Genomic DNA, 25,282 nt, shown 5'->3' with positions numbered 1-25,282 from the left:
GTGTGCATATGTCTCTGTGGCATGATTCTTTTAATTCTTTTGGGAAGATACCCAATAGGGGAATAGCTGGATCAAATTGAACCTCTAATCCTAGTCCTGGGATTTCTTACTAGAAAATGAAGATTATAATGTCGGCCACCCATAATGGTTTTAACAGTGCTAAGAGAAGCTGAAATAGAGAGATATCACTTAAGAAGTGGTAATTATTATTCTGCAAGTAAGTAGAAATGAACCTTCTCTATCTCCAATACCTTTGCTTTTGTACTTATTCAATCCATGAATAAAACTTCATTTCTAGTCCTTTATGTGGTAACAGACCATAGGACTGTCTTCAGTAATCTTGCTAAAATTTAAATTTCTCTTATTGTGTCCTCAGAAGCAACAGATGAAAGCTATATCTTACTGTTCACATATTGTCTGTTTGTATACTTGACAATTCATTAAATTCTTTCTTTGCCATCTCTTCTGCAGCTTAAATATACCATTTTTAATATTTCTTTATGGAGACTAAATCCTCTACTTTTATAAAACTTGTTTTTTCCCTGCCTCCAGTTTCTTTACACATTTTAATTGTATATAAAGTGTTTGAAACACCTTTGAAGTTTCAAAGTTTCTGAAGCATCTATTTTTTAATCTTGAAGTAATGTTTTTACAAAGGTGTACCATACATTAGATAAGCATATCACTCAGTATCAGGGAACCCAGACACTTTTCCCCAGTGCTGGCTACCCTCACTACAGGCCAACTACTGAAGAAGAAATGACCCTTTGAGGGCCGAACTTGCAAACCTTCATATAAAGGGCCCCATTGAAAAAGCCTCTCTGCACTGTCACCAAACACTTGTGTGTCTTTTTCCTAGGTCAGACAGAAATCCTAGCTCAAGGATGAACCTCAGCCCCAGCTTCAGTTGATTAGACATGTCTTTGAGGATAGGGCAATCAAGAGCATGTTGGAAAGCTGTGTGTCACTGGTGGCACTTCAACAAACCGCATCTGAATTGGAAGCACAGTTCAAACATCTACTTGAACCTTAAAAGAAACTTTATCAGAAGAAAACAAATCTCCTTAAAAATTGCACTACTGCTATATTCTAAGCAGGCAGGCCTCAAGCCCATGCCCACACCCTGCTTCCATTCATGATTTATCGTTTCTGCTTCCTGTCTCCTGCCTATCTTGTTAAAGCAAAGGAGAAAACTGCAGACAATGAAGTATTTGGAGTAGACTATTGACTGTACTGAAATTCAGTATACATTTGATAGACAGTGTATATCTGTAGTACTTACTGTGTTCTAGGCAGTGTTCTCACCACTGTAATGTCCCCATTCTACAGATGAGAAAATAGAGGAGAGAAGTTAAGTGAGTTGCCCAAGTGATTTAGTAAATGGCAGAATTGACCTGAACCTCATTACTCTAGCTCTAGAGTTTCAAATTCTCTTTTTGTAATTTTTAATTTTTATTAGTACATGTTTTTAGTACAGAATGATTACATTCCTTGTGGGGAGTTGATATGTGTACATAATACATCTTAATCCTTTTTTAATTTCATCCCTTACCCCTTCCTCTCCCCTTCCTCACCCATTCCGCTATCTCTCGGTCCCCTTCCCTTTTGCAAAACATTATCTTCTAATTTCCTATTATCTATCTTTATTTTGCTCTTTATTTATATTTTGGGTTTTTCATATGAGAAACCACATAATATTTAAGCTTGTATATATGATTAAGTTCACTTAATATTATGCTCTCAAGGTGCACCCATTATCCTACAGATTACCCAAGTTTCTCCTTCTTTATGGTAGAGTAGTATCCCATAAACACCACATTATCTGTTGATGGACATATAGGCTGCTTCCCAGTGGCACAAGCAATAGCACCATGAATCAGCCAATGGGAAAATATCACATTAAAAAGCTTCTGCACAGCAAAGAAAGCAATCAACAAAATGAAGAGTCAGCCTACAGAATGGGAAAAAATTTTACCAGCTCTTTCTTAGACAGAAGACTATATCTGGAATATATAAAGAACTAAAAAAATTTAGATTACCAAAAATAAAAGACCTCGTCACAAAACAGGCAACTGAAATGAACAAACACTTCTCAAAAGAAGTACAAGTGGCCAATAAACACATGAAAAACTATTCAACATTCTGGCTAATAGATAAATACAAATTAAAACACTGAGATTCCATCTTTTTCCAGAAAGATGCTTATAATCAGGAAATCAAATAATAGCAAATGCTCATGATGCTGTGGAGGTTGGGGAGGAAACGTCTATGTTGTTAGTGGGAATGTAAACTAGTACACACTGTGGAGATCAGTATGGAGTTTCCTCAAAATATCTAAAAATAAAAAGTTCGTTCAACCCAGCTACTCCCCTTCCAGATATCCTCCTGAAAGGGTTAAAGACATCACATTATATTGATGCATGCATTATCCATGTTTATAGTGGAGAACCCAATTCTTAATTCCCACACATCTGTTGGGACCTATTCACAGGAGTCTGACAAGAGAGTAGAGAGAGCAGGGACATCAGTATAGACAGACAATGCTGAGAAAGTAACTACACTGCCCAATTATTCTCTCCAGCAATGCCCCAGCCTACCCACTCTCAACAACTGAGGACTCCCTTCATTCTAGCCTTCTCTATCTGCAGCCTTGAGGAATCTCTAGTACAAATACACTTTCATTCATTAAATACTTTTATGTAACCACTAAGTTACCTAACCTGGCATTGTAGAGGACTAAAGATATAATAGTGGACAAAAATATACATACAACCTGCCCTCACAGTGTTTTAGTGGAGAAGATAGACTTTTCACTTATAATGATAATGAATAAGTTAAAATTGCAACTATGCAACATGTCACAAAGGACAGATGTTACACAAGCCAGTCATTAAGGCGGGTGATCTTAGGCAGGTAACAGTAGACTTGAAAGACTCTTTCTCGGGCCTCAAATCACATTATATTTTCCTTACTCCACACTCCAGGGTGAGTGCCTCAGGAGTTAGGGAGACAACTGCTACAAGTAACATACTTCCTGAATCCCCAAATTCTGATCCCACCATGAAACCAGCAAGCCCTCCACACTTCCAGAGTGTCTCTACACCTTTGCCTATGCTGTAAGTGCTGCACGATGCTCTAGACTAGCAATTTTCTTCTTAAGGAACTACAGGATCATGTTGATCAAAATCTACCATTTCTTACATTATAATCCAATATAAATTATTCAGCTTGCCTTTCAGGGCTTTGTATAAAACAGTCCAGTACTTCCTTAGTCTACTACCCATCCTTGTTTCTTTGATATCATTACACACACCTTTTGCTCCAGGTTGGCTGTTATCTTTATCCTATAATGTGCCAGGTTCCTTCTTGTTTGTCCTTTTATTATGTGCTTCTCTTCAATTCTTTTTGCATAAGCTTGGAATAACTCCTCTCCTTTCTGCTACCTATTAAGATTTCATTCATTTTTCAAGAGCCGAGCTTTAGTTTAAACTCTTCTAATAGTCTTACCTGGTTTACTCTAGTTCTCATTGATCTTTTTCTTTGACTATCTTCAGAGCTTGGTCTGGTTCATACATGTCTTTGTCCATTTTATGTTAGTATAACAAAATATCTGAGACTAGATGATTTATAAAAACCAGAGTTTGTTTAGATAAGCTTTTTGGAGGCTGGAGATCCAAGGTTAAGCTGCCACATCTGCTAAGCTTCTGATAAGAACCACATGCTGCACCATGCATGGCAGAAAAAAGGTGGAAAGAGAAGGCATTAATCCCTCCCAAAAGCCCCATTTCCCAACACCACTACATTGGCAACCAAATTTCTAGGTTAGTTTAGGAAGGCCTGAACTACATCCAAACTACAACAATTAAGAATTCAGCATTTAAAATAATTTCTTCTATTATTCATTGTTTTGTGTATCTTGGCTTCTCAACTGAGAACTTCTACTAGTAAAGGATCATCTTTTCTTCCCATCTCTCCTAACCATACATTTTGCTGATGGATTTACTAGAATCAAAGAAAGCCACAGTCACAAAAAAGCTTTTGACAGGGCTCCAATTTCAGACTGTGTTAGACAGGAGAAATGACTGAACTCACAATTTATTCCATCTAAGCCACTTCATTTATCACATTTTGAACAAGCCCAAGAACAAAGCTGATATCTCTTTTAAAAATGAGATATTTCTACTACCTCCTTCAAAGTAGCTGAAACTGGAAATAGTTTTTCAGTCTCCAATAAAACTGCCATTTTATTAAAATTCTTGATTTCTCTTTCCAAAAGGCAGCAAAATTGCACTTCAGATGGTACCTTGGCTAGAATCCAGGGATCTTGGGAAAAGAAGAGTGTGATCTGCTTCCTTTTTTTTCTAGATATAATAAAAATCTTTGAAATTTTTCAGTTTTCAAAATTGAAAAAATGCTGGAGAAAATAATGACATCATCTACAAACATAGATCCTTACAAATCAGGCTTGAGTTGTTCTATAGGCTCACACATTTTGCAAAAACACCATCTCTTGGTTGTGATGACAGGAAAAGAACATTATTGAAGAGAAACGCCATAAAAAATAAAATCCAACTTGCATCACTGGAATTTTTTCTGTGTTGACTAACAACCCCTTTCCAACATGAGTAAGTTCTAGAGATCCACTGCACAACATTGTGTTTATCGTTAATAATACTGTATTGTACACTTAACAAACTTAAGAAATTATATCTCATTTTAAACGTTCTTACCACAGAAAAAAATTTAAATACTCTAATCTTGCCAAAGCTACATAATAGCCTGATAGCTATTAATAATTTCTTTTTTACAGCTAAATCATTTATATTCAGAAATGTGGGGTAATCTTAGAGATTTTCCATCCTTACCTATTATCTTCATCTAAATCCCAACTAGAACCTTTCTCCTTCTATAGAAACTTTCCAAATTGCTTTTGTTTTCTCTCCATCCATTTTGCTCAGAATTTGACACACACTTTCTGACTGTCCCAGGAACTCTGGCCCTCTATGGTTATCATGTTCCTTATTAGCATGTCTCTATGTCTAGAATATTTTCCCTTATAGAGAAAATCCTTCAGACATTAGATGGGACCATCTTGATTTTCATATTGATCTCAACAGTTTAATAGCTATAGCACCTAATGTTATGTCTTGGGTCTTTTATCACTGTCAGTATAGCCCCATCCTGTTTGTGATATTGGAAGGTTTTTTGTGAGTGTCTGTGAGTCTGGTGCTACTATCAAAATAAGAAACTCCCAATGAAGTGTTTCATAGCATTTACTTTTCCATTGATAGCTAAAATCTCTCTTCTTTCTTACTATAACTGCATAACGGAATGCCATAGCTGCCCAAACACACACCATTGGATGTGCCCATTACCCACATTGGCAAAGTCTTCATGAGCTTCAAACTCCAATATTTATAGGAATCAGTCTAATTTTTTGACTGATAATATAAACAGATGGAAAAAAAGAAAAGGAAGAATAATGACTATACTCACTTTAAGAGCCCAGTTAATGTAATTTCCAGCTGTTTCAAGCAAATAATCAATATGACTGCATCTGCTTTGATTTTCTTTGGCTATTAAAATCTGATCCATGTCTTTTGCTTATAACAAGTAGCTCAGTCTTTTTTGAGTAGCGGAGAGAGTCAAAATAGTATTCATGGAAAGAAAAATGACCTTAGAAATGATACATTTTCATTTCTAGGTTAACCAGGAAGTAAACAAAGACAGACAAATGAGTTTCCCTTCTCTGTCTTTTTATTTTCCATACATGATGTGGTGGCACAGGACTCTGTTTTATTTGGGTACCTGTTTTTTTAAAGCTCTATCTTTATAACTAAGTAAATTAACTGTCTCCCAGAAAAGCAGATATCTCTTTTTTTCCCATTAAGTTTATTGGTACTTTTTAGGTATACAGTATACCTACTCATCATTGAGATCTTGAACCTTTGCATGATATATCTTGGTTCTTATTTTTTTCCCAATTCCCCTGCCCTTCTCAACACCTCCATCCTTGCCTATTTACAAAGACTTTGTTTCCGTTTTTCCCTTTTCTCATATTTTTTTTCTTATCCCTTCTTTCCCTTCCCCTGCCCTACCCACTGCCCCTACTCCTTTAGCTCTTTTCATCCTATTTCACATTATCAATTATACAATTTAAACCTTATTTACACTTTTGGTTTTTCACACCAGAGAAAATATTCAATATTTATACATGTGTGCCCTATTTATTTCACTTAAGAGTATGGCCGCAATATGCACCCATTTACCTATACAGGACTATAGTTTCTCATTCTTTATGGCTGAGTAATACTCCATTTTATAGAAAAACTACAGCTTCTTTATCTAGTTGCCAGCTGATGGGCAATTGGGCTTAAAAGCTTTAGCTATTAAAAACCATGCTGCTATAAACATGGGTGCGCATATGTTTCTGTGGTTTGATTCATTTAATTCTTTTGGAAATATGCCCAGCAGGGGAATAGCTAGGTCAAATGGGACCTATAATCCTAGATTTTGAGGTATCTCTGTATTGATTTCCACAGTGGTTGCACCAGTCTGCACTCCCACCAACAATGAAGAAGGGTTCCGTTCTCCCAACAACCTTGTCAGCATTTGTTATTGGTTGATTTCTTGATAGCATCCATTCTTTCTGGGGTGAGGTGAAATCTTAGTGTTGTTTTTATATGCATCTCCCCTATAATCAGTGGTCTTGAACATTGTTTTGTGTATTTATTTGCTACTTTTACTTGTTTGTCGGAGAAATATCTGTTCATTTCAGATGCCCATTTGGGAATTGGGCATTTATATTTGGGGGTCTGAGGTTTTGAGTTCTTTATATATTCTAGATAGTAGACCTTTGTCTGAGGAACAGCTGCTAAAATGTCTCTGTTGCCTAGAATGGCTTTTGCTATTCGAGGCCTCTTCTAGTTCCAATTGAATTTTTGGATTCTTTGCTTTAGTTCCATGTAATATACTGTTTGGATTTCAATCAGGATTACATTGAAACTGTATAACAGTTTTGGAAGTATGGCCATTTTCACTATATCGTCTCTTCCTGCCCAGGAGCAAGGGATATCTTTCCATTTTCCTGTATCCTCTTTGATCTCTTTTTTCAGAGTGCTGTAGTTTTCAGTGTAGTGATCTTTTTCTTCCTTCATTATATTGATTCCTAGATATTTCACTTTTTGCATGCTATTGTGAAAGGAGTAGCTTCCCTTATTTCTCTCTCAGTGAGTGTGTTATTTGTGTACAAGAAGGATATTGATTTTTGAATATTGACCTTGTATCCAGCTACTCTTCTGAATCTGTCAATTAAGTCTAGAAGTCTTTTGGCAGAAGTTTTTGGATCTTCTCTGTAAAGTGTCATCATCAGAAAATATGACAGTTTAAATTCTTCCTTGCTTATCATTATTGCTTTTTTTTTTCTTTCTCCTTGTCTAATTGCTCTGGTTTATGTTTCCAGAACTATAGTGAACAGCAGTGGTTAGAGTGGACATCCTTGTACTGTTCCTGATTTTAGTATGAAGGTTTTCAGTTTTTGAACATTTAGTATGATGTTGGCTGTTGATTTTTCATAGATACCCTTTTATCAAGTTGATATAAATACCATCTAGTCCAATTTTTTGCTGAGTTTTTATCATGAATGGGTGTTGAATTTCATTGAATGCTTTTTCTGCATCTATTGTGATGATCATATGGTTTTTGTCCTTGACTCTGTTAATATAATGTAGTACATTTATTAAATTACATATGTTGGACCATTCTTGCATCCCTGGAATAAATATGACTTTATCAAGGTGTATGATCTTCTTAATGACCCTCTGTATTCTGTTTCCCAGTATCTTATTGAGGATTTTTGCATCTATGTTCATTAGTGAGATTGGCCTGTACTTCTCTTTTTTGGTTGGGTCATTCCCTGGTTTTGGAATCAAGGTAACACAAGCTTCCAGGAATGAATTTAGAAGTATTTCTTCCCTTTCAATTTCATTGAAAAGTTTAAATGTAGTGGCAATAGTTCTCTAAATGTTTTGTAGAATTCAGCAGTGAAGACATCAGGACCTGGGCCAGGACCTTTGTTGCTAAATTTTTTATTATGTTTTCAGTTTCACTCATTGTAATTGGGGTGTTTACAATTTCTTTATCTTGTTCCTTTAACTTTAGTAGCTCATATATATCTCAAAATCTGTCCATTTCTGTATGTTTTACATTTTATTAGAGTATAGATTCTCAAAGTAGGTATTGATGATTTGAGCATTTTCTTTCCTTTTTTTAAATAAGGTTGGCTAAGTGTTCATCAATTTTCTTTATTCTTTAAAAAAAACAACTCTTTGATTCGTGGATTTTTTGCATCATTCTCTTAGTCTCCATTGCATTGATTTCTGCTTTTATAATTTCCTCCCTTGTACAAACTTTGGGTTTCTCTTGCTCTTTTTTCTAGGAGGTTAAGATTCACCATTCGGTTTTATTTTAATTTTTTTTTTAGCTCAATCTGTTCTCCTAGTGTGGGAATTCACTGTTATGAATTTCCAACATACTTCCATTGTGTTCCATAATTTACTGTATGTTGCATTGGCATTATCATTTAGTGTAAAAACTGCCAAATTTACTCTTTAATTTCCTCTGTGACTCATTGGTTGTTCAGGAGACTGTTGTTCAATTTCCATGTGTTTGTGAATTCTTGAAGTTTCTTATGCTATTAATCTCCACTTTAATTGCACTATGGTCTGATAATATACATAGGATAACTTCAATTCCTTTACATTTACTTAAGCCTTTTCTAAGAGTTGGCATGTGGTCTATTTTGGAGAATGACCCTTGCGCAGCCGAAAATAATTTCTATTCTCATTTTGTGGGGAGGAATACTCTGTACACATCTAGTAAGTCTATTTGTTCAAAACCTTGGTTCAGTTTTAGTATTTCATTGTTGACTTTTTTTGTCTAAATGATCTCTCTATTTGTGACAGTGGGGTATTTAGGTCCCCCACTACAATTGCATTTGTGTTCATGTGGTTTTTCATGTTCCTTCATATTTGTTTTGTATACTTCAGGGCATTAGTATTTGGTGCATGTATATTTATGATTGTCGCCTCTTTCTCTTGGATTATTCCCTTTACAAGGATGTAATGACCTTCATTGTTTCTCTCAATTAGTTTTAGTTTGAAATTAACTTTGCTGCAAGTAAGATAGCTACACCTCCTCTTTTTTGGTGTCCTGTCACAATGGAGAGCTGTTTTCCATCCTTTTACTTTCTGTCTATGAGTTTCCTTTAGAAATAAGTGCATTTCTCATATATAGCAAGTTGTCGTATTTTGCTTCTTTATCCATTCAGCCAATCTATTTATTTTGATTGGTGAATTGAGGCCGTTAACATGATAGTTATAGCTGATATGTATTGACTTATTGTCATGTTATTGTCTGGTTTTTGGCCCTTTTATATGCTTCACACTCTGCCTTTAATTTCTTGTCTTGCCTCATGAATTTGCTCATTGGGCCTCATGGAGTTGAGTTGTGACCTTCATTGTCTTTTTCTAGGATATTATTTAGAGTTGTTTGGAGTACTGGTTTGGTATTTATGATGTTTCTCAGGTGTTCTTTGTCATGGAAGTATCTTATTTCCCCATCAATTTTGAAAGAGAGTTTTGCAGGTTTATATCAATTTATAATTAAGTAAATTAACTGTCTCCCAGCAAAGCAGATATCTTTTTTTCTCATTAAGTTTATTGGTACTTTTTAGGTATATGGAATACCTACTCATAATTGAGATCTTGTATCTTTGCATGATATATCTTGGTTCTTATTTTTTTCCCAATTCCCCTACCCTTCTCAACCCCTCCACCCTTGCCTATTTACAAAGACTGTGCTTCCATTTTTTATTTTTCTCATAATTTTTTCTTAACCCTTCTTTCAGTGGGGTGTTTTCTCTTAGTGCTTGAAAAACCTCACTCCAGGTTGTCCTTGACTTGAGAGTTTTTGTTGAAAAATCTGCTGAGATTCTGTTGGGCTTTCCTTTGCAAGTGATTTTTTTTTCTCTAACTACTTACAGAATTTTGTTCTTCTCTTGCTTTTCCAAGATCTTGAGTATTGTGTGTCTGGGTGTAGATTAATTTTTTTTTCATCATGGGTATTTGGAATCCTATATGCCTCACTTATCTGTATGTCAAATTCTTTTGCTCTGTTTGGGAAGTTTTCTGTCATTAATTCTGTGAAGTTATTTATGTAATTTGTACTTTCTCCTACTTTTTCATGGACTCCTTTCAGTCTTATATTATTCTTCTTTGCATCATCTAGGAGCTGTTGGATTTATTTCTCGTGACCTTCACTATTTTTAAAAGATCTCTCTTTTCATGGTCACTGGCCACCATTCTGTCATCTATATCTGATCTTTTCCCTTCAGATTGCGTCAATCTGTTGTGTATACTTTCAGTAGAGTTTTTAATCTCCTGGACATCTGTTTGAATCTGTTTCATTAATTCCATTTCTTTCTTATGTTAGGCATTCATGGTTTCCATTTCTTTCCTATTGTGGGCATTCATGGCTTCTATCATGGTCCTGAACTCTTCTATTTTTTTATCTGTTACTGTTCTAGATTCTATAATTATGTATTTCATTCTGCTCAGCATCTGTGTAGTTATCTGGGTAATTATTTCTGTTTTGAACTTTTCTAGAGCCTTATTCATCTGTTTTCTTACTTCCCATAGGGTGTCCTGGTGGTTGATTGACAGACTTTTCCACCTTATTTCCCATAGAATTTGCCTTTGGTGAGCTGCGTTTGTGCCTTCCTTAAATGTTTTCTCATTTCTATTTTTGTTGGTGGTACTGTCCTTGGTTTAATTCCTGGGTTAATACTTTGTTCTTCCAGATATAGCTGATCTTTACATTTTGAGTCTCTAACTAAAAATGTCTTAGAGACCCTCTCATTTTCATAATGTCAGCAAGGACAACTGATTATATCAATCACAACTTGTCCCATGATACAATCAGCAATACAATACCATCAAGAGGGAAAGACAGAATGGAAGAATAAAGAAAAAAATGGAAAAAACTTTCAGCAATATGGAAGCTAGAAACTGTACTCACTTTACTTTGAAACTAATGACAATCAAGAGAAGGAAAAAGAGAGAGGAAAAGAAAAAGAAAGAAGAAATCTGAATTTGGCTGGAACAGGAACAAAAAGGGAGATGAAGAACAATGTGGGAGAGTGAGAGATTGAGTTGGAAAGAGAAAAGAAAAGAAGGCTGGGGATTTAGCTTGGTGGTTCTGCCAACTGCCTCACAAGCACAAGGACTCAAGTTCAATGCCCAGTACAAAAAAAGAGAAAAGGAAAAATTTAAAAAGAGTGAGAAATAATTTAAAAATAAAAATTGAGGTCTGGGACAGCTGCCTTGCAGGGATCCCATCCTTGCTCGGCCTGCCTTAAGCCAACTGGTGAGGACTGCTTTGCCATATGGGCACCTCTGCAATATCCACATAGGCCCCCCTGCCCTCAAGCCTCCTGATTGTGCAAGTTCTTGGATCCACTTTGCAAAGGCACAGGTAGTCATAAGCTCATGTTTCTGAGCTCCAGAAGATAGAACAGAAGTGAACAACTGCAATAAAGGCACATCAGATCTCCTCAGTTGGTAAGTTGGAGATCACCATGTTCCATCAGAACTTTAAATATCTTCAGAGAAAGGGTAGAGGGAACCTGTAGTAGAACCTTGCAGAGTTCAACTCTGCAGAAGGTCAGGGAGCTTCATTTTGGGCCTTGCACCCCAAATTCAACCTGAATTTCAGGGGTCAGCCATCTGCTAGCTGTGACTAAAGGACTTAGTTCTGCACATGGCTGTGCACTTTGTCTTGGGAAAGCAGAAATATAGTCTGAAAGAGGCCCTTCAAATTATTTTTATTCTGTCTTTTCCTCATTCCACTCTGCAAATTCTTTCTTTTATCTGTTTTCTTTTTCCCATTCAGTCTCTTGCGCCCCCATATTATTCTTCATCTGCCCTTCTGTTCCTGTTCCTGCCCTAAGTTGGATTTCTTCTTTTATTGTTTTTCCTTCTTTATGTTCTTTTCTTCTGCCATTTTACCTCACTCAAGGGTCAATAGTTTCAAAGGAAAGTGAGCCCCTGTTACTGTTAAGTTGTTATATTCTTGTCCTTATTCTTGCACTCTGTCTTTCCCTCTTGTCTTCAGCAGTTTGCTAAAGTTTGTGTGGTTATCCTGTGTCCTCTGGCTTCACTTGAAACTTTCTCCAATTCTTTTATCTATCTACTCCTCTCATCCTAACTCTATCTAAGCCCCCATCCCAAAGGGTAAAGATGCTATATTGAAGAGTTTATTCACTGTAAACATATTTTGGGCTGCTCCTTAATTTTGATTTAATTCACATAGTTTAAAGGATGAATGACTACCACAAATGGTCAATTTGTAAGTTGTGCTTGATCCTATTGTGTTGCTGATTGTATCGATTGGGCTAAAGGGTTGTGATTGATTTAATGAGTTGTTCTTTCTGATACTATGAAAATGAGAATTTCTATGAATCATTGGAGATGCAAAAGCTAAACCACAACTATATCAGGAAGATTTAAGTAATAACCCAGGAATTAAACCAAGAACAACCCAACAACAAAAATAAAAATGAGGAAACACTTAAGTAAGACACAAAGACAGACATTCAGTTCACTAATGGCAAACTCTAGGGCAAATGAGATTGAATTACATATCTTTATCAATTTCAGAAGTATAGCTGTTTTGACTATATTGCTTTTGCCTTCCAGGGACAGAAGATATCTTTCCATTTTATGATATCCTCTTCAATTTTCCTTTTTAGGTAGTGTAGTTTACATTGTAAAGGTCTTTTACTTCCTTAGGTTATTCCTAAGTATTTAATTTTTCTTGTTGCTATTGTGTACAGTATTTTTTCCTAATTTCTTTCTCAATGGGTTCATTATTATTGTGCATGAATACTGTTGATTTTGTACCCTGATGCGTTACTGCATTTGGTTATTCATTGTAAGAGCCTTTTGGTAGACTTTTTGTTATCTTATAGGTAGAGGATCATGTCATTTTCAAACAATGATAATTTGACTTCTTGCTTTCCTGTATATCCCCTTATGTCTTTTACTTGACTAACTGCTCTTGCTAATGTTTTGAGTACTGTGTTGAACAGGAGCGGTGATAGTGGACATCATTGTCTTGTTTCTGATTGTAGAGGGAAAGCTTTCAGCTTTTCCCTATTTAATATGAAGTTTAGAGTAGGTTTGTCATAAATGGGTTTTCTCAGGTTGAGATGAGGTTCTTCTATGCTTATTATTTTTAGTATTTTTTATCATTAATATATGTTGGAATTTGTTAAAGGATTTTTCTGCACCTATGGAGTTGATCGTGTAATTTTTGTCCTTGCTTCTGCTTATGTGATGTATTATATTTATTGCTTTGTTTTGCATCCTTAGGATGCAGCCTACTTGGTTATGATGTGTAATATTTTTTATGATTATTTGCATTGTGTTTGCCAGTCAGTATCTTGTGGATTTTTGTATCTATATTCATTAAAGGGATTGGTTTATAGTTATCCCTTTTGGTTGGATCCTTGTGTGATTTTGGAATCAGGGCGATAGTGCCTTCCAGGAATGACTTTGGTAGCACTCCATCTCTTTCAGTTTCATGGAAAACCTTGAGGAGTATTGATCTTAGAAACTTCCCTGACATTTTTGCAGATTTCAGTAATGAACCCTGACCTGGGCCTTTTTTAGCTGGTAGGTTATTTATGACTACTTCAGTTTGCTATTGTGCCGGAATGACTTGGCTTTCTGGAAATAAGAGAAATAAAGGACAAGTATTTGAAAAATCGTAAAAAAAAATACTGGGCTGAAATTCAGACTGATTATATTTCCCATGGCTCGCATTAATCTCAGGATTAATGGAATTAATGGGTTGAGCAAGTAAATTTTGTCCCCTTAAAAGGAGCAAGCACACAATGACATTCTGAGGTACCAACCAAAGATAAACCCCAGACACCAAAACTATTCCAATGTGTGGACATTTCTGAACAACACAAGTCATCATAAATATGACATATGGTACCCCTCAAAGTATAATTGCGGATGAATAAACAACACATATGCCTTTTAAGATTAAATGAATATTGTCTGACATACACTACACTAGAGTTGTTTTTCATTTGGATTAAAACATTGGTTAAAATTACTTCTTGTTGATTCTTGGAATAACTAGAATCCATTTGTCTCCATTGGGATCACTGTTTTTTACAGAAACCCTTGGCTGAAAGAGAGCACATCCCACTTAAGATAAATTGTCCAGTCAGTCAGAATAAAAACAGAAACAAAGAAATGAGATTTTTAGGGTACTGATGACTATTTTTCCAAGATACAATAAAGTTATAAATTGATATATAGTACCTATATTTAGCTATCCAGTCAAACAGTATAGGTGTCTAGGGAGACATTTATAGCTACACCAAGTGTCAACTTTCAAGAAGATCATTTCATTTTAACTCTGATTGAAATTAAATAAGATAAACAAAATGTTGAAACCCTTAGCAGCTACTCGATAAAACATTCAAGCTTAGAGAGTATCATTTTGATGACATTGACAGTTCAAAGGTAACAGAAATATTGGCAGTTCCTGATATATGTGAATGTATTATATGTATGCATATTATGTTTATAGTATGTACAATACACACACATATGAGAGACAGGGTTGGGGTGGCTCCAGTAGTTTTTTAAAAAGTAAAATTGTTCCAGTTTAGATACACATTCCTAACTATAAGTGCTCAGATTTTCAAATGCAAGTTGTGACATATTCATCTGATCTTGTGTTACAGGGTATTAATCTTCTTTTGCTGTGCTTGATACTGACTTGCCTCATTGCTTTGTTATCTTACCTTTCTGCTCATTTGGAATAGCGACTTTATGCTTCTATTATGCTCTGACATTCTCAATGGACTATAACTACTTAAAGACACTTTTAAATAGAAGCCGTTTTAAAATTCCAGTGTTTTAATACAATAGACTGAACTTCTGAGAAGACCATGCTAAATAAACATTTTCCATTGATTACAATCATGAAACACTTTAAAAAGACATTAAAAGAAGACAGCTATTTATGACTTTTCTTTTGTAATTTGTTTTCTCCTTTTTAGCTACTCAGATTAAACTTGAAGCCATATCCTTAAACCATTTACATTTCATTTTGCCAATTGTTAGTGAATCCTTTTTGGTTTCTGATCATGTTTCTAGACTATTTTCATTTGGCTCAGAGCCACCACTGCCAGCTAAAACAGAACAAATAAATCTAAGTTTATCTCTACTTATTACTGTCAATGGAATTATCCAGTTCTCCAGTTTTGAAATCTGAGTCATTTATAATGTTTTCTTCTCTGCTTTCTTCTTCCTTGATCAAATAAACCACCAGAGACCTATTATTTTTTTTTTGTCTCAGGAGTCTGATTCAACCATTCTTATCTACTGAGCAGATCCTCATGACCTGTTAAAATAGCAGCCTCTGGATTGGCCTCTTGTGTTCCACTTTCTCCCCAGCTACTCTACACTCTGTTACCAGAAGAAGCTCCCACAAGTACAATTCTAGCCATAAGAACCCCCATATAAAATTAGCACCAGGATCAAATGTGAATTTTCAGCCTGTTTTTGAAGTCTATCTAGCAATTATGTACTCCTTCTATCTTCCTCAACAACTCACCATCTTTCCATGACTCTTCCCTTTCTCTGTCTCCCAGTAAAGTTTCCAGGCCCATTTCTAATTTTCACATCTTAAGTTTCTTCTTCTTTGTTGTTTTTTGTTTGTTTGCTTGTTTGTTTGTTAACAAAAGGCACATCTCACAAACTTTTTTTTTTATTTTTGTACTGGTGACCGAACTCAGGACCTTGGGCTTTTGAGGTAGGTGGGGTGCTTCTGAGTGAAATCGCCAGCCCCACAAACTTTTTCTCATTGAGTTTATTGGTACATTTTAGGTATACAGTACAGTTACATGAATCATTGGTATCTTGTACATTTACATGACAGGTCTTGGTTCTCCTTTTTCCACCTTGTCCCTGTCTTCCCTTCACCCCCACATCCCTTCCCTATTTACAAATTCTTTATTTCCATTTTTTCATTTTCTCATAATTTTTTCTTTTCCCTTATTTCCTTTCCCCTACCCTCCCCACTTCCCCTACACATTTAGCCTTTTTCTTCCTATTTCAAATTGTCAATTATATTATTAGGATATTATGTACCATTATAGTTTTTCGCACCAGAGAAACTATTCAGTTCTCAAGCCATACTTTACTTTCTGCCTTCAGTGTGATTTACTACTTCCAAAAACATTTTTCACAAATGCCATTCCTTTGAATTGGGATACTCTCTGCCCACATCACTGTCTATTTATACACTATATACCATCTGCTTCTAAAGGTGTGATCGAGATCTTTTAGAATGCTTTGTAAAATTACATCTGATTGCTTACTCCTCCCATTCAGCATCTTGTAAGCATATATAGTTCATTTGTATTTTCAGTTGTTGATCCACATGTAATCTTTAGGCTGTTTCCTGTGTTGATTTCCTGTTACTTCTAGTGATGGTATAAACATGCTGAGCTCAAGGACTCAACCTGATTTCTTTACTCTTCCTGCTGTTCATAGTATTAGACTCTACACAGGAAGTGTTCAATGCATGTTAGCTGACTTTTGGTAATTATTTCATAGTTATAACTAGTGATAAATTCATACTCACTTTTACAGTGGTCAGTCAGGGTGTTCACATTGGACTCGATGCAGGCTTTGTCTACGATCTTTATTCAGACATGCAATAATCAGGAAGAGGAGATTGTAGTACTAGCCACACACTTCATTCTGCATTTTTATTCCTGTTGACATCAGTACATATTATAGTGAGCACCTCAAGTTTATCCAGAAATATGCTAAGTGCTCCAGTCCACTTATTCTCAAATTCCTGCATATAGCAGAGTCCCTTAGAAGGCTCAGATCATTGAACCCACTTCATAGTTTCTGACTTAGTAGATCTTAGATAGGATCCAAAATTTTGCATATCTAACAAATTCCCAGGTGATGTTGATGCTTCTGGTCCAGAAATCACACTTTGAGTAGTGATCAAAGGGGATATAGCATGGTCTGAGATGACATGAACTCTCATTTCAAGGGGTGTAAAGTGGGTTTGCAGAGATAATGCAAATCTAGGAAATATTTAACAACAGAAAATATAATGTTTTAGAATTCACTCATTAATTCATTCAATACTAAATGAATATTATGTGCCCATTATCATAATAATATTATATCAGTGAACACAGTAGACTAATACTTGTTCACATGGAGAAATCCTAATGGGGGGAAAGAAAAAATAAATATAATACATAAAATGCAAGATAGTAATAAGTGCTATGGAGGAAAAGCAACAAGAGGGAATAAGAAATTTTACAAAGATTGAATTAGCAAGAGGGGTCAGAGAAGGATTCTCAGTTTCATCATTTAACAAATACTAGTTTAGTGATTACTGTGTACTAGACATGGTTAGAGATGATGGTGACAGCCATGAGTAACACAAAGAATAAACTACCCTCCTAGAATTTGGCCACCAGGAAACCTAAAGTTTTGGTGTTAATTCTCACAAACTCATGTTTTCACTGTATGGGTTTTTTTTTCATGTTTTAACTATAAATGTGTACTTCCGTGCTCTGAGCCTTGGTTTCCCTATATGCTAAATTGAGCAGTCAAACAAACTTACACCTGAAGTCCTTTGCATTTCTAAGTGCTACCAGACAGTATGCTTCAGCCAATCAGAAATATATAAGTAGATTTGAAGAACACTTTGGAGAGGAAGAGAAACTTAAATAATTTTCATAGGCATAGCAGAGCTGTGAGGCGTGTGAGATGGGAAGATAATTTCATAAGAGAAACATGTTAGCACAAGATCGTAATGGGATCATTAATAATGTGAAATAGGAAGAAAAGGGCTAAAGGTGTAGGGAAAGTTGGAAGTGTAGGGGAAAGGTAATAAGGGAAAAGAAAAAAATAGGAGAAAATGAAAAAATGGAAATAAAGTGCTTTTAAATGGGGAGGGAGGAGGGGGTGAAGGGAGAGCAGGGCCAAGGGGAAAAAATGAGAACCAAGACCTGTCATGTAAAGGTACAAGATCTCAGTGATGAATGTAACTGTACTGTATGCCTAGAAGGTACCAATAATCTCAATAAAAAGAAAAACATAAGTCAGGAACATGCCTTTAGACCCAGCTACTTAGAAAGCTAACTCACATGAACCATTTGAGACCAGGGGTTTGAAACTATCTTGGACAGCACAGTAAGGGCTATCTCAAAAATAAATAAATAAATACAAAATAAAGCATAGAAGCAAGAGTGAGCATCCCATGTTCAAAGAAGAACCCAGGAGATCAAAATGTTCTCATTGTATTGTAGCAGAGAGAAAAATGATAGAAGGTAATTAGGTGTTCAGTGAAGGTGATGTGGGGGCTGATTTTACAGTCTTTGATGGGAACTCACTCAAGGTTTTGATCAAGTAATGATGTGATTATACAACCAAAGTGATGTTTTAAGTGTAACCTAGCAATCACAATTAAATCTCAAGGCTCATAATTTTTTCTGTAATATTTTATTTGAACACTAAAGGTTAAAGTCTTACTTTGTTATAAGTTACTGTTTGATTTTAACATCATCATCAAACTAATTCTCAGGTCTTTTCCAAGCAACTAAAAGCCAATGATATTATTACATAAATTTCCCTAACAGTACCACCACATGCTTGAACCATTAACATGTTAGAATTTAATTTTAGATTTTTGAAATTCTATCAGAAAAATATTTATAAGTGTACATTTCTATGTTATGTGGTATCCCATGAAATAACTGGTTGAATATTGCATTTATCTTCAGCCACATATGCAATTTAAATGGCATTCATTTCATGCGGTGCATATATTTCTAAGACCAAGCTTTTTCCATTTGCTTGGGATAACACACATTTCTTGGAAATTATCCTATTGTTTTTTATTATAGTTAGTTGAGGAATATCTGTGTCTATTGTATTTTTGTTGCTCCCAAAGCTTAAAGTACAATCTGCCTTGTAAAAGAAGTTACTCTGAAAGATGGCAATGACAAAGGTTTGCTGTCCAAAGAGTGGGTCTTATGTAAGGCAAAAATGAAGGAGTGCATCTTGGTATTTGTTATGTAAGTTTCACCTTAGCTTTCAGTCAATTCATAGTTTCTCAGAGGCAAAATGGTGAACTTAACAACTCATGACAGACCAAAACCTCAAAACTCATTGTTTAATGTCAGTTTGAATGTAAGTTATATATGACCTGCAAAATATTTAACTGTCACCAGAATAAAATAAACATGATAATCATATCCATACTAAGGTGGAAAACTACTATTTTCTCTCTTATTTCCCAAATTCTGGATAATATTTCTAGGTGATTTATTTAGAAAGTGTCAACTGTATTCAGGGTCATTTTGAACCATGAGGCATACCCAGAGATATCTCTAAGCACCATTTCTTGAAAAGCAGCTCTAAGAGCTAAAATATCAGAGAACTTTGGAATTATAGCATTAAAAAACTGCCTGGGCCACAAGGGTGATAGTTTTCTCTTCTACATATGTATGATTTTTTTCTTTGCCTTTTTAATAAACAGGGGATGGAGAATTGTCATGGGAACATTCTGATGCTGACATCTTCCGGCAACCTGCCAACAGAGAAGCAGTAAGTGTCAATAGCTCAAGTACTGCAGTTCAACAACTCCATAGTATCAGGCATAGCTTTCTTTTGCCCATGACCAGTATCCTGGCAAATCAAAAAAGGGGCCCATATCTAACACTATTTTTCTTCCTCTTCATTGGAAATTTGAATGACATCACCAACCTATAAGCACTTGAGAGCACTTTATAATTGGTAATCAGGAGCAGGTCATGAAAATAAAGAAACCAGAGCCCTTCATCTAGATCATAATTTGCTATTCTTTTGGGATGACTTGCCAAATTGTAAGTCTTCTGGTAGAAAGGCATGTCACTACACCTCTCCTCAAAAGTAAGGATCTTCTGTATAAAGACCTTCTGCTACTTTTGTAAACTAGTCCACTCCATCCTTTTGTGAGATTTGGTGGGGATTTTGGGTATAAACCTTCTCATAAGCCTTAAGGCCTTTTGTCATAGAATTAAAAGAAAAGAAAGATAGCAGGCCACATACTTCTCCCTTCACCCTATGATATTTCATTTATGTTTTCAGTGCTATCAAAATAAGCCTCACAAGTAGGTATCTCTATACACTAGAAGTATCTTTTGTTCTTTTGTATTCTGAAGTAAACAGTAAAATAGAACCCCTCTTACAAAATGTATAAGAAGATTTACACATCAAACTTCTAAAATTCTAAAAATATTTCAGTTAAAATAATGAATCAGATTAAGGGACTTATAAAAGTGTACAAAATGTACAAAAGTGTTAGTTGCACATAAATAGGTGTTTGTTACATCCTTGTACAAAAATTATACTGGGACTTTTATTATAGCATTACCAGCAAGGTAATTGTTTTCATAAGAATAAAAAACAAAAACAAAGCTGGGGATTTAGCTCAGTGGTGCCACTGTCTGCATCACAAGTACAAGATACTGAGTTCAATCCCCGGTACAAACAAACAAACACAAAACAAATTAAGATAACCTAATTAACTATTAAAAGATGCTTGTTTAAATACACCCAACCTATGGGACACTGTGTGTTTGTTATAAAGAATTATGTATATCTAAATGCAGCAAAGTGGTAAAAATTCCAAGGCATATTATGTAGCCAAACAAGACGCTTTCTATAAAAATTGTGTGTATGCAATAAACGCATTTTAAAAGATCTTGAAGGTCACACATAAACATGCTAAGAGTGGTAACTTTAGAGGGATAGAAGTGGGCAGAAGGAAAAGTAGACTGACCTTTTATTTTGTCTTCCATACTATTTGATGTCGTCCATAAGCATGAATTTAATTTGTAATAAGTAAAATTTAAATGATTTTTTAAAACTTTTGGAATTTGTTCTCAGCTAGCATTGTAGTTAAGACAGCAACCTAAAAAGTTAGGCAGCAAGCCTAAGGATGGTGAAGGCTGAAGAAGTGGTTCATAGGTGTGCAATTCTGCGTATATATAAATATGACCATGTTGCTTTGGCCAGGCTTCCTGGTCATCACTTGGGCCATTTCTAATTTATGTTCCTCCAGCTTGCCCGATACCCACCACTGAAGTCTCAGCTCTCAGATGAGATGCATTCTATTTGCTCTATTCTCTAGGGCATTGTTTTTGGGCCTGTTTCTGAATGAATGTAGAAGGATTGCAGGTTGAATACAAAATAGTACTCTGGACATTTAAAAAAAAAAAAAAAGATTCTCCCAGGGAGGGTAGGATTCCTAGTTGCTAGTTAATGTAGATTGATCCTGAGGAATGATTTTGTCCATGTAGCTCTATCTGCTTTATAGTGAGATTTCTTACAGATCCTACCAGGAAATGCTGTCACTTTCAGTTTTCTGTGCTGTGAGTTTCCTCTTTATCTCAGCTCCAAGTTTTTGTTGTAATTAGAAGTTGAGAGAGGCTAAGTATAATTGGCAATCACATGTCATTCCAAAGCAAATTTAAGGCTCAGTCATTGTGAGCTATTAGGCCCCTACAGTAAGCAAACTGGCCTCCTCAGCAATCTTGCTGGTAATGACACTAATTAGTCTTTCTTCTTTACTTCACTTCATTCTGTCATTAACATCATCTCTTGTTTTTTTAGCTTTATTGTACTTCCTAAACTGCTAGTGATAGGAAAAGGCTTCATGCAGCACATTTTGTAGCAAAAGCGATAAGATACAAAGTCCAGGACTTTGGAATTGATTTTCAAAAATGTTCAAGAACTATCTTTAGAAACAAAACATCTAAGACTGGGAGATCAAAATTGACAGATAGTTCCTCTTTATTTTAAGTAAATATTTTCTTTTATTCTGAAAGGATAGATATTGTGACATATGATTCCAACAATACATAGCAACTGTAGTGATGGAAAAGTAGGTACCTGGACTATACTAGGCACCTAATAAATGTCGAATGAATGGGTGTGGAAAGTAGAGTAAAATATTTAAGGGGGAGTGAGTGGAGGGGGTTTTCACATATTTTAATGCACAGAAGTTTTTCTCAGGGAGAAATTCTTCAAATTTACTTTTTGCCCTTGACCTGTTAAAAATAAGAAGATACTAGAATTCCTCCTGAATATTCTTTGCAGGCCCAACATCTTGCATGAAAGAAAAAATAGTATCACTAAAAACACATTTCCTATCTAGGAGACTTTCTTATTTACAAGGAACTATCAAAACTTCAGTTCTATAAAAACGTAGCTGATTGGTTTATTTTGCCAAATGGGCAGGAAAATATCAGTTTAGCAAGTTTTATGAAGTTGAATAAAAAGATGAATGGTTTTTGATTTCCAGGTCATAATTGCACATGAATTGATCCTTGTACCATTGGAAGGAGCATGTACTGTGGGAATATGTACAATATGTAGGAAGGAAGTATAAGCACAGAGTGGAAAGCCAAAACCTGAAAGCAAGCATAATTTCATTTTGAACAACAGCCAGTCTCTATGTTTTGCCCCCTAAAAAATTAGAGTGGTGCCTCGGTTCACGAACTTAATTATTTTCATGATTCCAGTCGCAAACCAAATTGGATGAGAACTGAATCAAATTTCCCCATAAGGTTAACATTGAATCTAACCATTTAATCAGATTTGGTTCTTGTCCAATTCAATTTGTGACCAGAATTGTGGAAAGAATTAAGTTTTTGAACTGAAATACCACTGTAAATTGAAGTTTGCCATTTGAAAAGTGAAAGAATTAGGCGAAGAAATAACATGAAATGATAAAAAATCCATATAGTTTTCACATTATCAGAACAAAGACTTGGGAAGGAAACTGGCCTAAGTGTCCTCTAGCCAGATACTATTCTAAGTTACTAGTGACTAACACAAAATGTGTTCATGAATGTGTGGATTAAAATACATTCTGAAGACTTTTAAAATTGAACTTTAAGTAAAAAAAAATAGTCTCCCACAAATAAAAGACCAAGTCAAATAATGGACAATTGAAATGAATACTTCTCAGAAGAAAAAGTACAAATGGCCAATAAATACATGAAAAAAATGTTCAGTATCACTGGCCATAAGAGAAATGCAAGTTAAAACATTGATACTATCTTAGCCCAGAAAGAATGGATATCATCGAAAAATCAAATGATGACACATGCTTGAGAGGATGTGGGAAAAAAAGGGACCCTTCTATATTGTTGGTGGAAATGTAAACTAGTACAATCACTGTGGAGATGCCTCATAAAACTAAAAATAGAAATTAGTTTTCACCCACCTATTTGGCTTTTAGGAATTGTCCCAAAAGTGTTAAAGTCCTCATGTTATCAGGATACATGCATACCAATAGCTGTTGGATGCAGTTGTAAACAATGAGGCCAAAGAACTTTTAACCATATATTTAGGGAACACTCTTCATTTTTAATCATTTTTTTAAGACAGGGTCTCGCTATGTACTTCAAGCTGGTCTTGAACTCATTATGTAGCCAGGGTGGCCTTGAATTCACAGAGATCCTCCTGCCTTAGCCTCCCAAGTGCTGGGACTACAGGCATGCGCCACCACACCCGGCGTTCTCTTCCTTCTTAAATCATCTTCCACTCCCCTTCCTCCCCACTCCCATTCACTTAACCATCTCCAAAAATGGAAACCTTCGTGGTCATCTAGAAAAGTTACCTTTCCTCCTTGGCTTCTCTTTCTCTGTCTGTCAAACAAAAGACTGAAACAAGGTAAGGTTTTGGAGGCTGACTACTCTACAATAAGTCCTTATCAAAATTCCTGGGGCCTTTATTTTTTTTGCCTTGAATCATTTTCCTACCATACCAGTCTCTGGTACTGAAGAATATCTTTTCATTTTGCACCCCCCCCATCATAAATCAGAGAATTTCTTGAACTTGCAACTTACCCTGGGTCAGCAGCCTTTCCTTTCTAATTCCATCCTTGACAAACTCCTTTCTTTTAGCATCAGTGTGACACCCACCAGGCAAATTATCTTTTCTGTGCTCCTTCGGCAAAATTTTGCCAAACTCCACAAAGGTCAGAACAATCTGTAATGGCCTTTGTGGAATGTGAGTGATTATGACAGAAAAAGACATATGAGCCATTCTGGGAGAAGAAATATTTGCTCCGAGGACCTTGTCTGTGCGAATGATAACAATTGATGCAGGTTCTTATTTGTGTGAATTTTTATAGCAATGCACCAGGATAGGCTCTTCTTAGATACACAGAATAATGTGCTCTTTCAAAATGCTAACAAAGGTCCTCTTACTTTCCAGCTCCTGTTTGTTCTTCCTTCCTCCCACCCGGAGAGCAATATTAGTTCCAAAAGCTAAATTAGCAACATGTGTAGCTGTAACGTTAGTAAATGTTTTATGGGGTAGGGAGGTCAGAGGAACCTATAACTATCTTCCCAAGGCTCCTTACTACTTCTTATCACTGAATATAGGGATCTTCCTTTCTAATTGCTTGTGAAAGATTTCTTAATGCTTTGCCTCTCCTTCATCCTCAACAATTGCCCCTAAAATAGTTAGTGTTATTTGGCCATAAGCCTTAAAGTTCCATTCTTGATTTATCCTGTGCTCTTTTTCCCACACCTTACTTCTGTGTTGGGGAGAGGGGAAGTTAGCAAAACAGCGAGGCCATTGTGTGTGTGAATATTTTTTTCTTTTATTGAGTTTATTGGTACATTTTAGGGTTACAGTACAATTGCATTCATTATTGGGATCTTGCACCTTTACATGACAGGTCTTGGTTCTCATTTTTCCCCCTGTCCCTGCCTTCCTTTCACCCCCTCCTCCCCTCCCCATTTACAAACATTTTATTTCCGTTTTTTCATCTTCTCCTATTTTTTTTTAGTTTCCCTTATCACCTTTCCCCTACCCTTCCCACTTTCCCTACACCTTTAGCCATTTTCTTCATATTTCACATGGTCAATTACCTCATTAGGATCTTATGTACTATTATAGTTTTTCACACCAGAGAAACTATTCGGTATTTACACTTATGTGACTTATTTATTTCACTTAGGAGTATATGCTCCATATGTATCCATTTTCCTATGAATGAATCTAATTTCTCATTATTTATGGCTGAGTAGTATTCCATTTTATAGAAAAACCACATCTTCTTTATCCAGTTTCCAACTGATGGGCAAATGGGCTGTTTA

At 35.6% G+C, this 25,282-nt stretch overlaps 1 protein-coding gene and 1 long non-coding RNA gene across 7 annotated transcripts in view; one reads left to right on the top strand and one right to left on the bottom strand.

Moving 5' to 3' along the window:
• Chrdl1 (chordin like 1) overlaps positions 1–25,282 on the top strand; it is a 140,824-nt gene that overhangs the window by 95,869 nt on the left and 19,673 nt on the right. For all 6 annotated transcript variants that reach the window (XM_019204374.2, XM_010603076.3, XM_010603075.3 and 3 more), the window contains one exon: positions 19,663–19,730. In XM_019204374.2, the coding sequence (XP_019059919.1) occupies positions 19,663–19,730 (68 nt within the window). The remainder of the gene's footprint in view (positions 1–19,662; positions 19,731–25,282) is intronic.
• Positions 1,278–24,076, bottom strand: LOC104847592. The gene is made up of 3 exons (XR_776189.1): positions 24,023–24,076; positions 16,732–16,864; positions 1,278–1,323 (listed from the first exon to the last, which is right to left on the bottom strand). It is a non-coding gene; the product is annotated as an uncharacterized LOC104847592 (long non-coding RNA).

This window comes from Fukomys damarensis, unplaced genomic scaffold, assembly GCF_012274545.1.
Source record: "Fukomys damarensis isolate Sample0158 unplaced genomic scaffold, DMR_v1.0_HiC HiC_scaffold_39, whole genome shotgun sequence".
NCBI lineage: Eukaryota > Metazoa > Chordata > Mammalia > Rodentia > Bathyergidae > Fukomys > Fukomys damarensis.
Note: the sequence above shows the minus strand (reverse complement) of the source record. Positions and strands in the feature narration are given on the sequence as shown.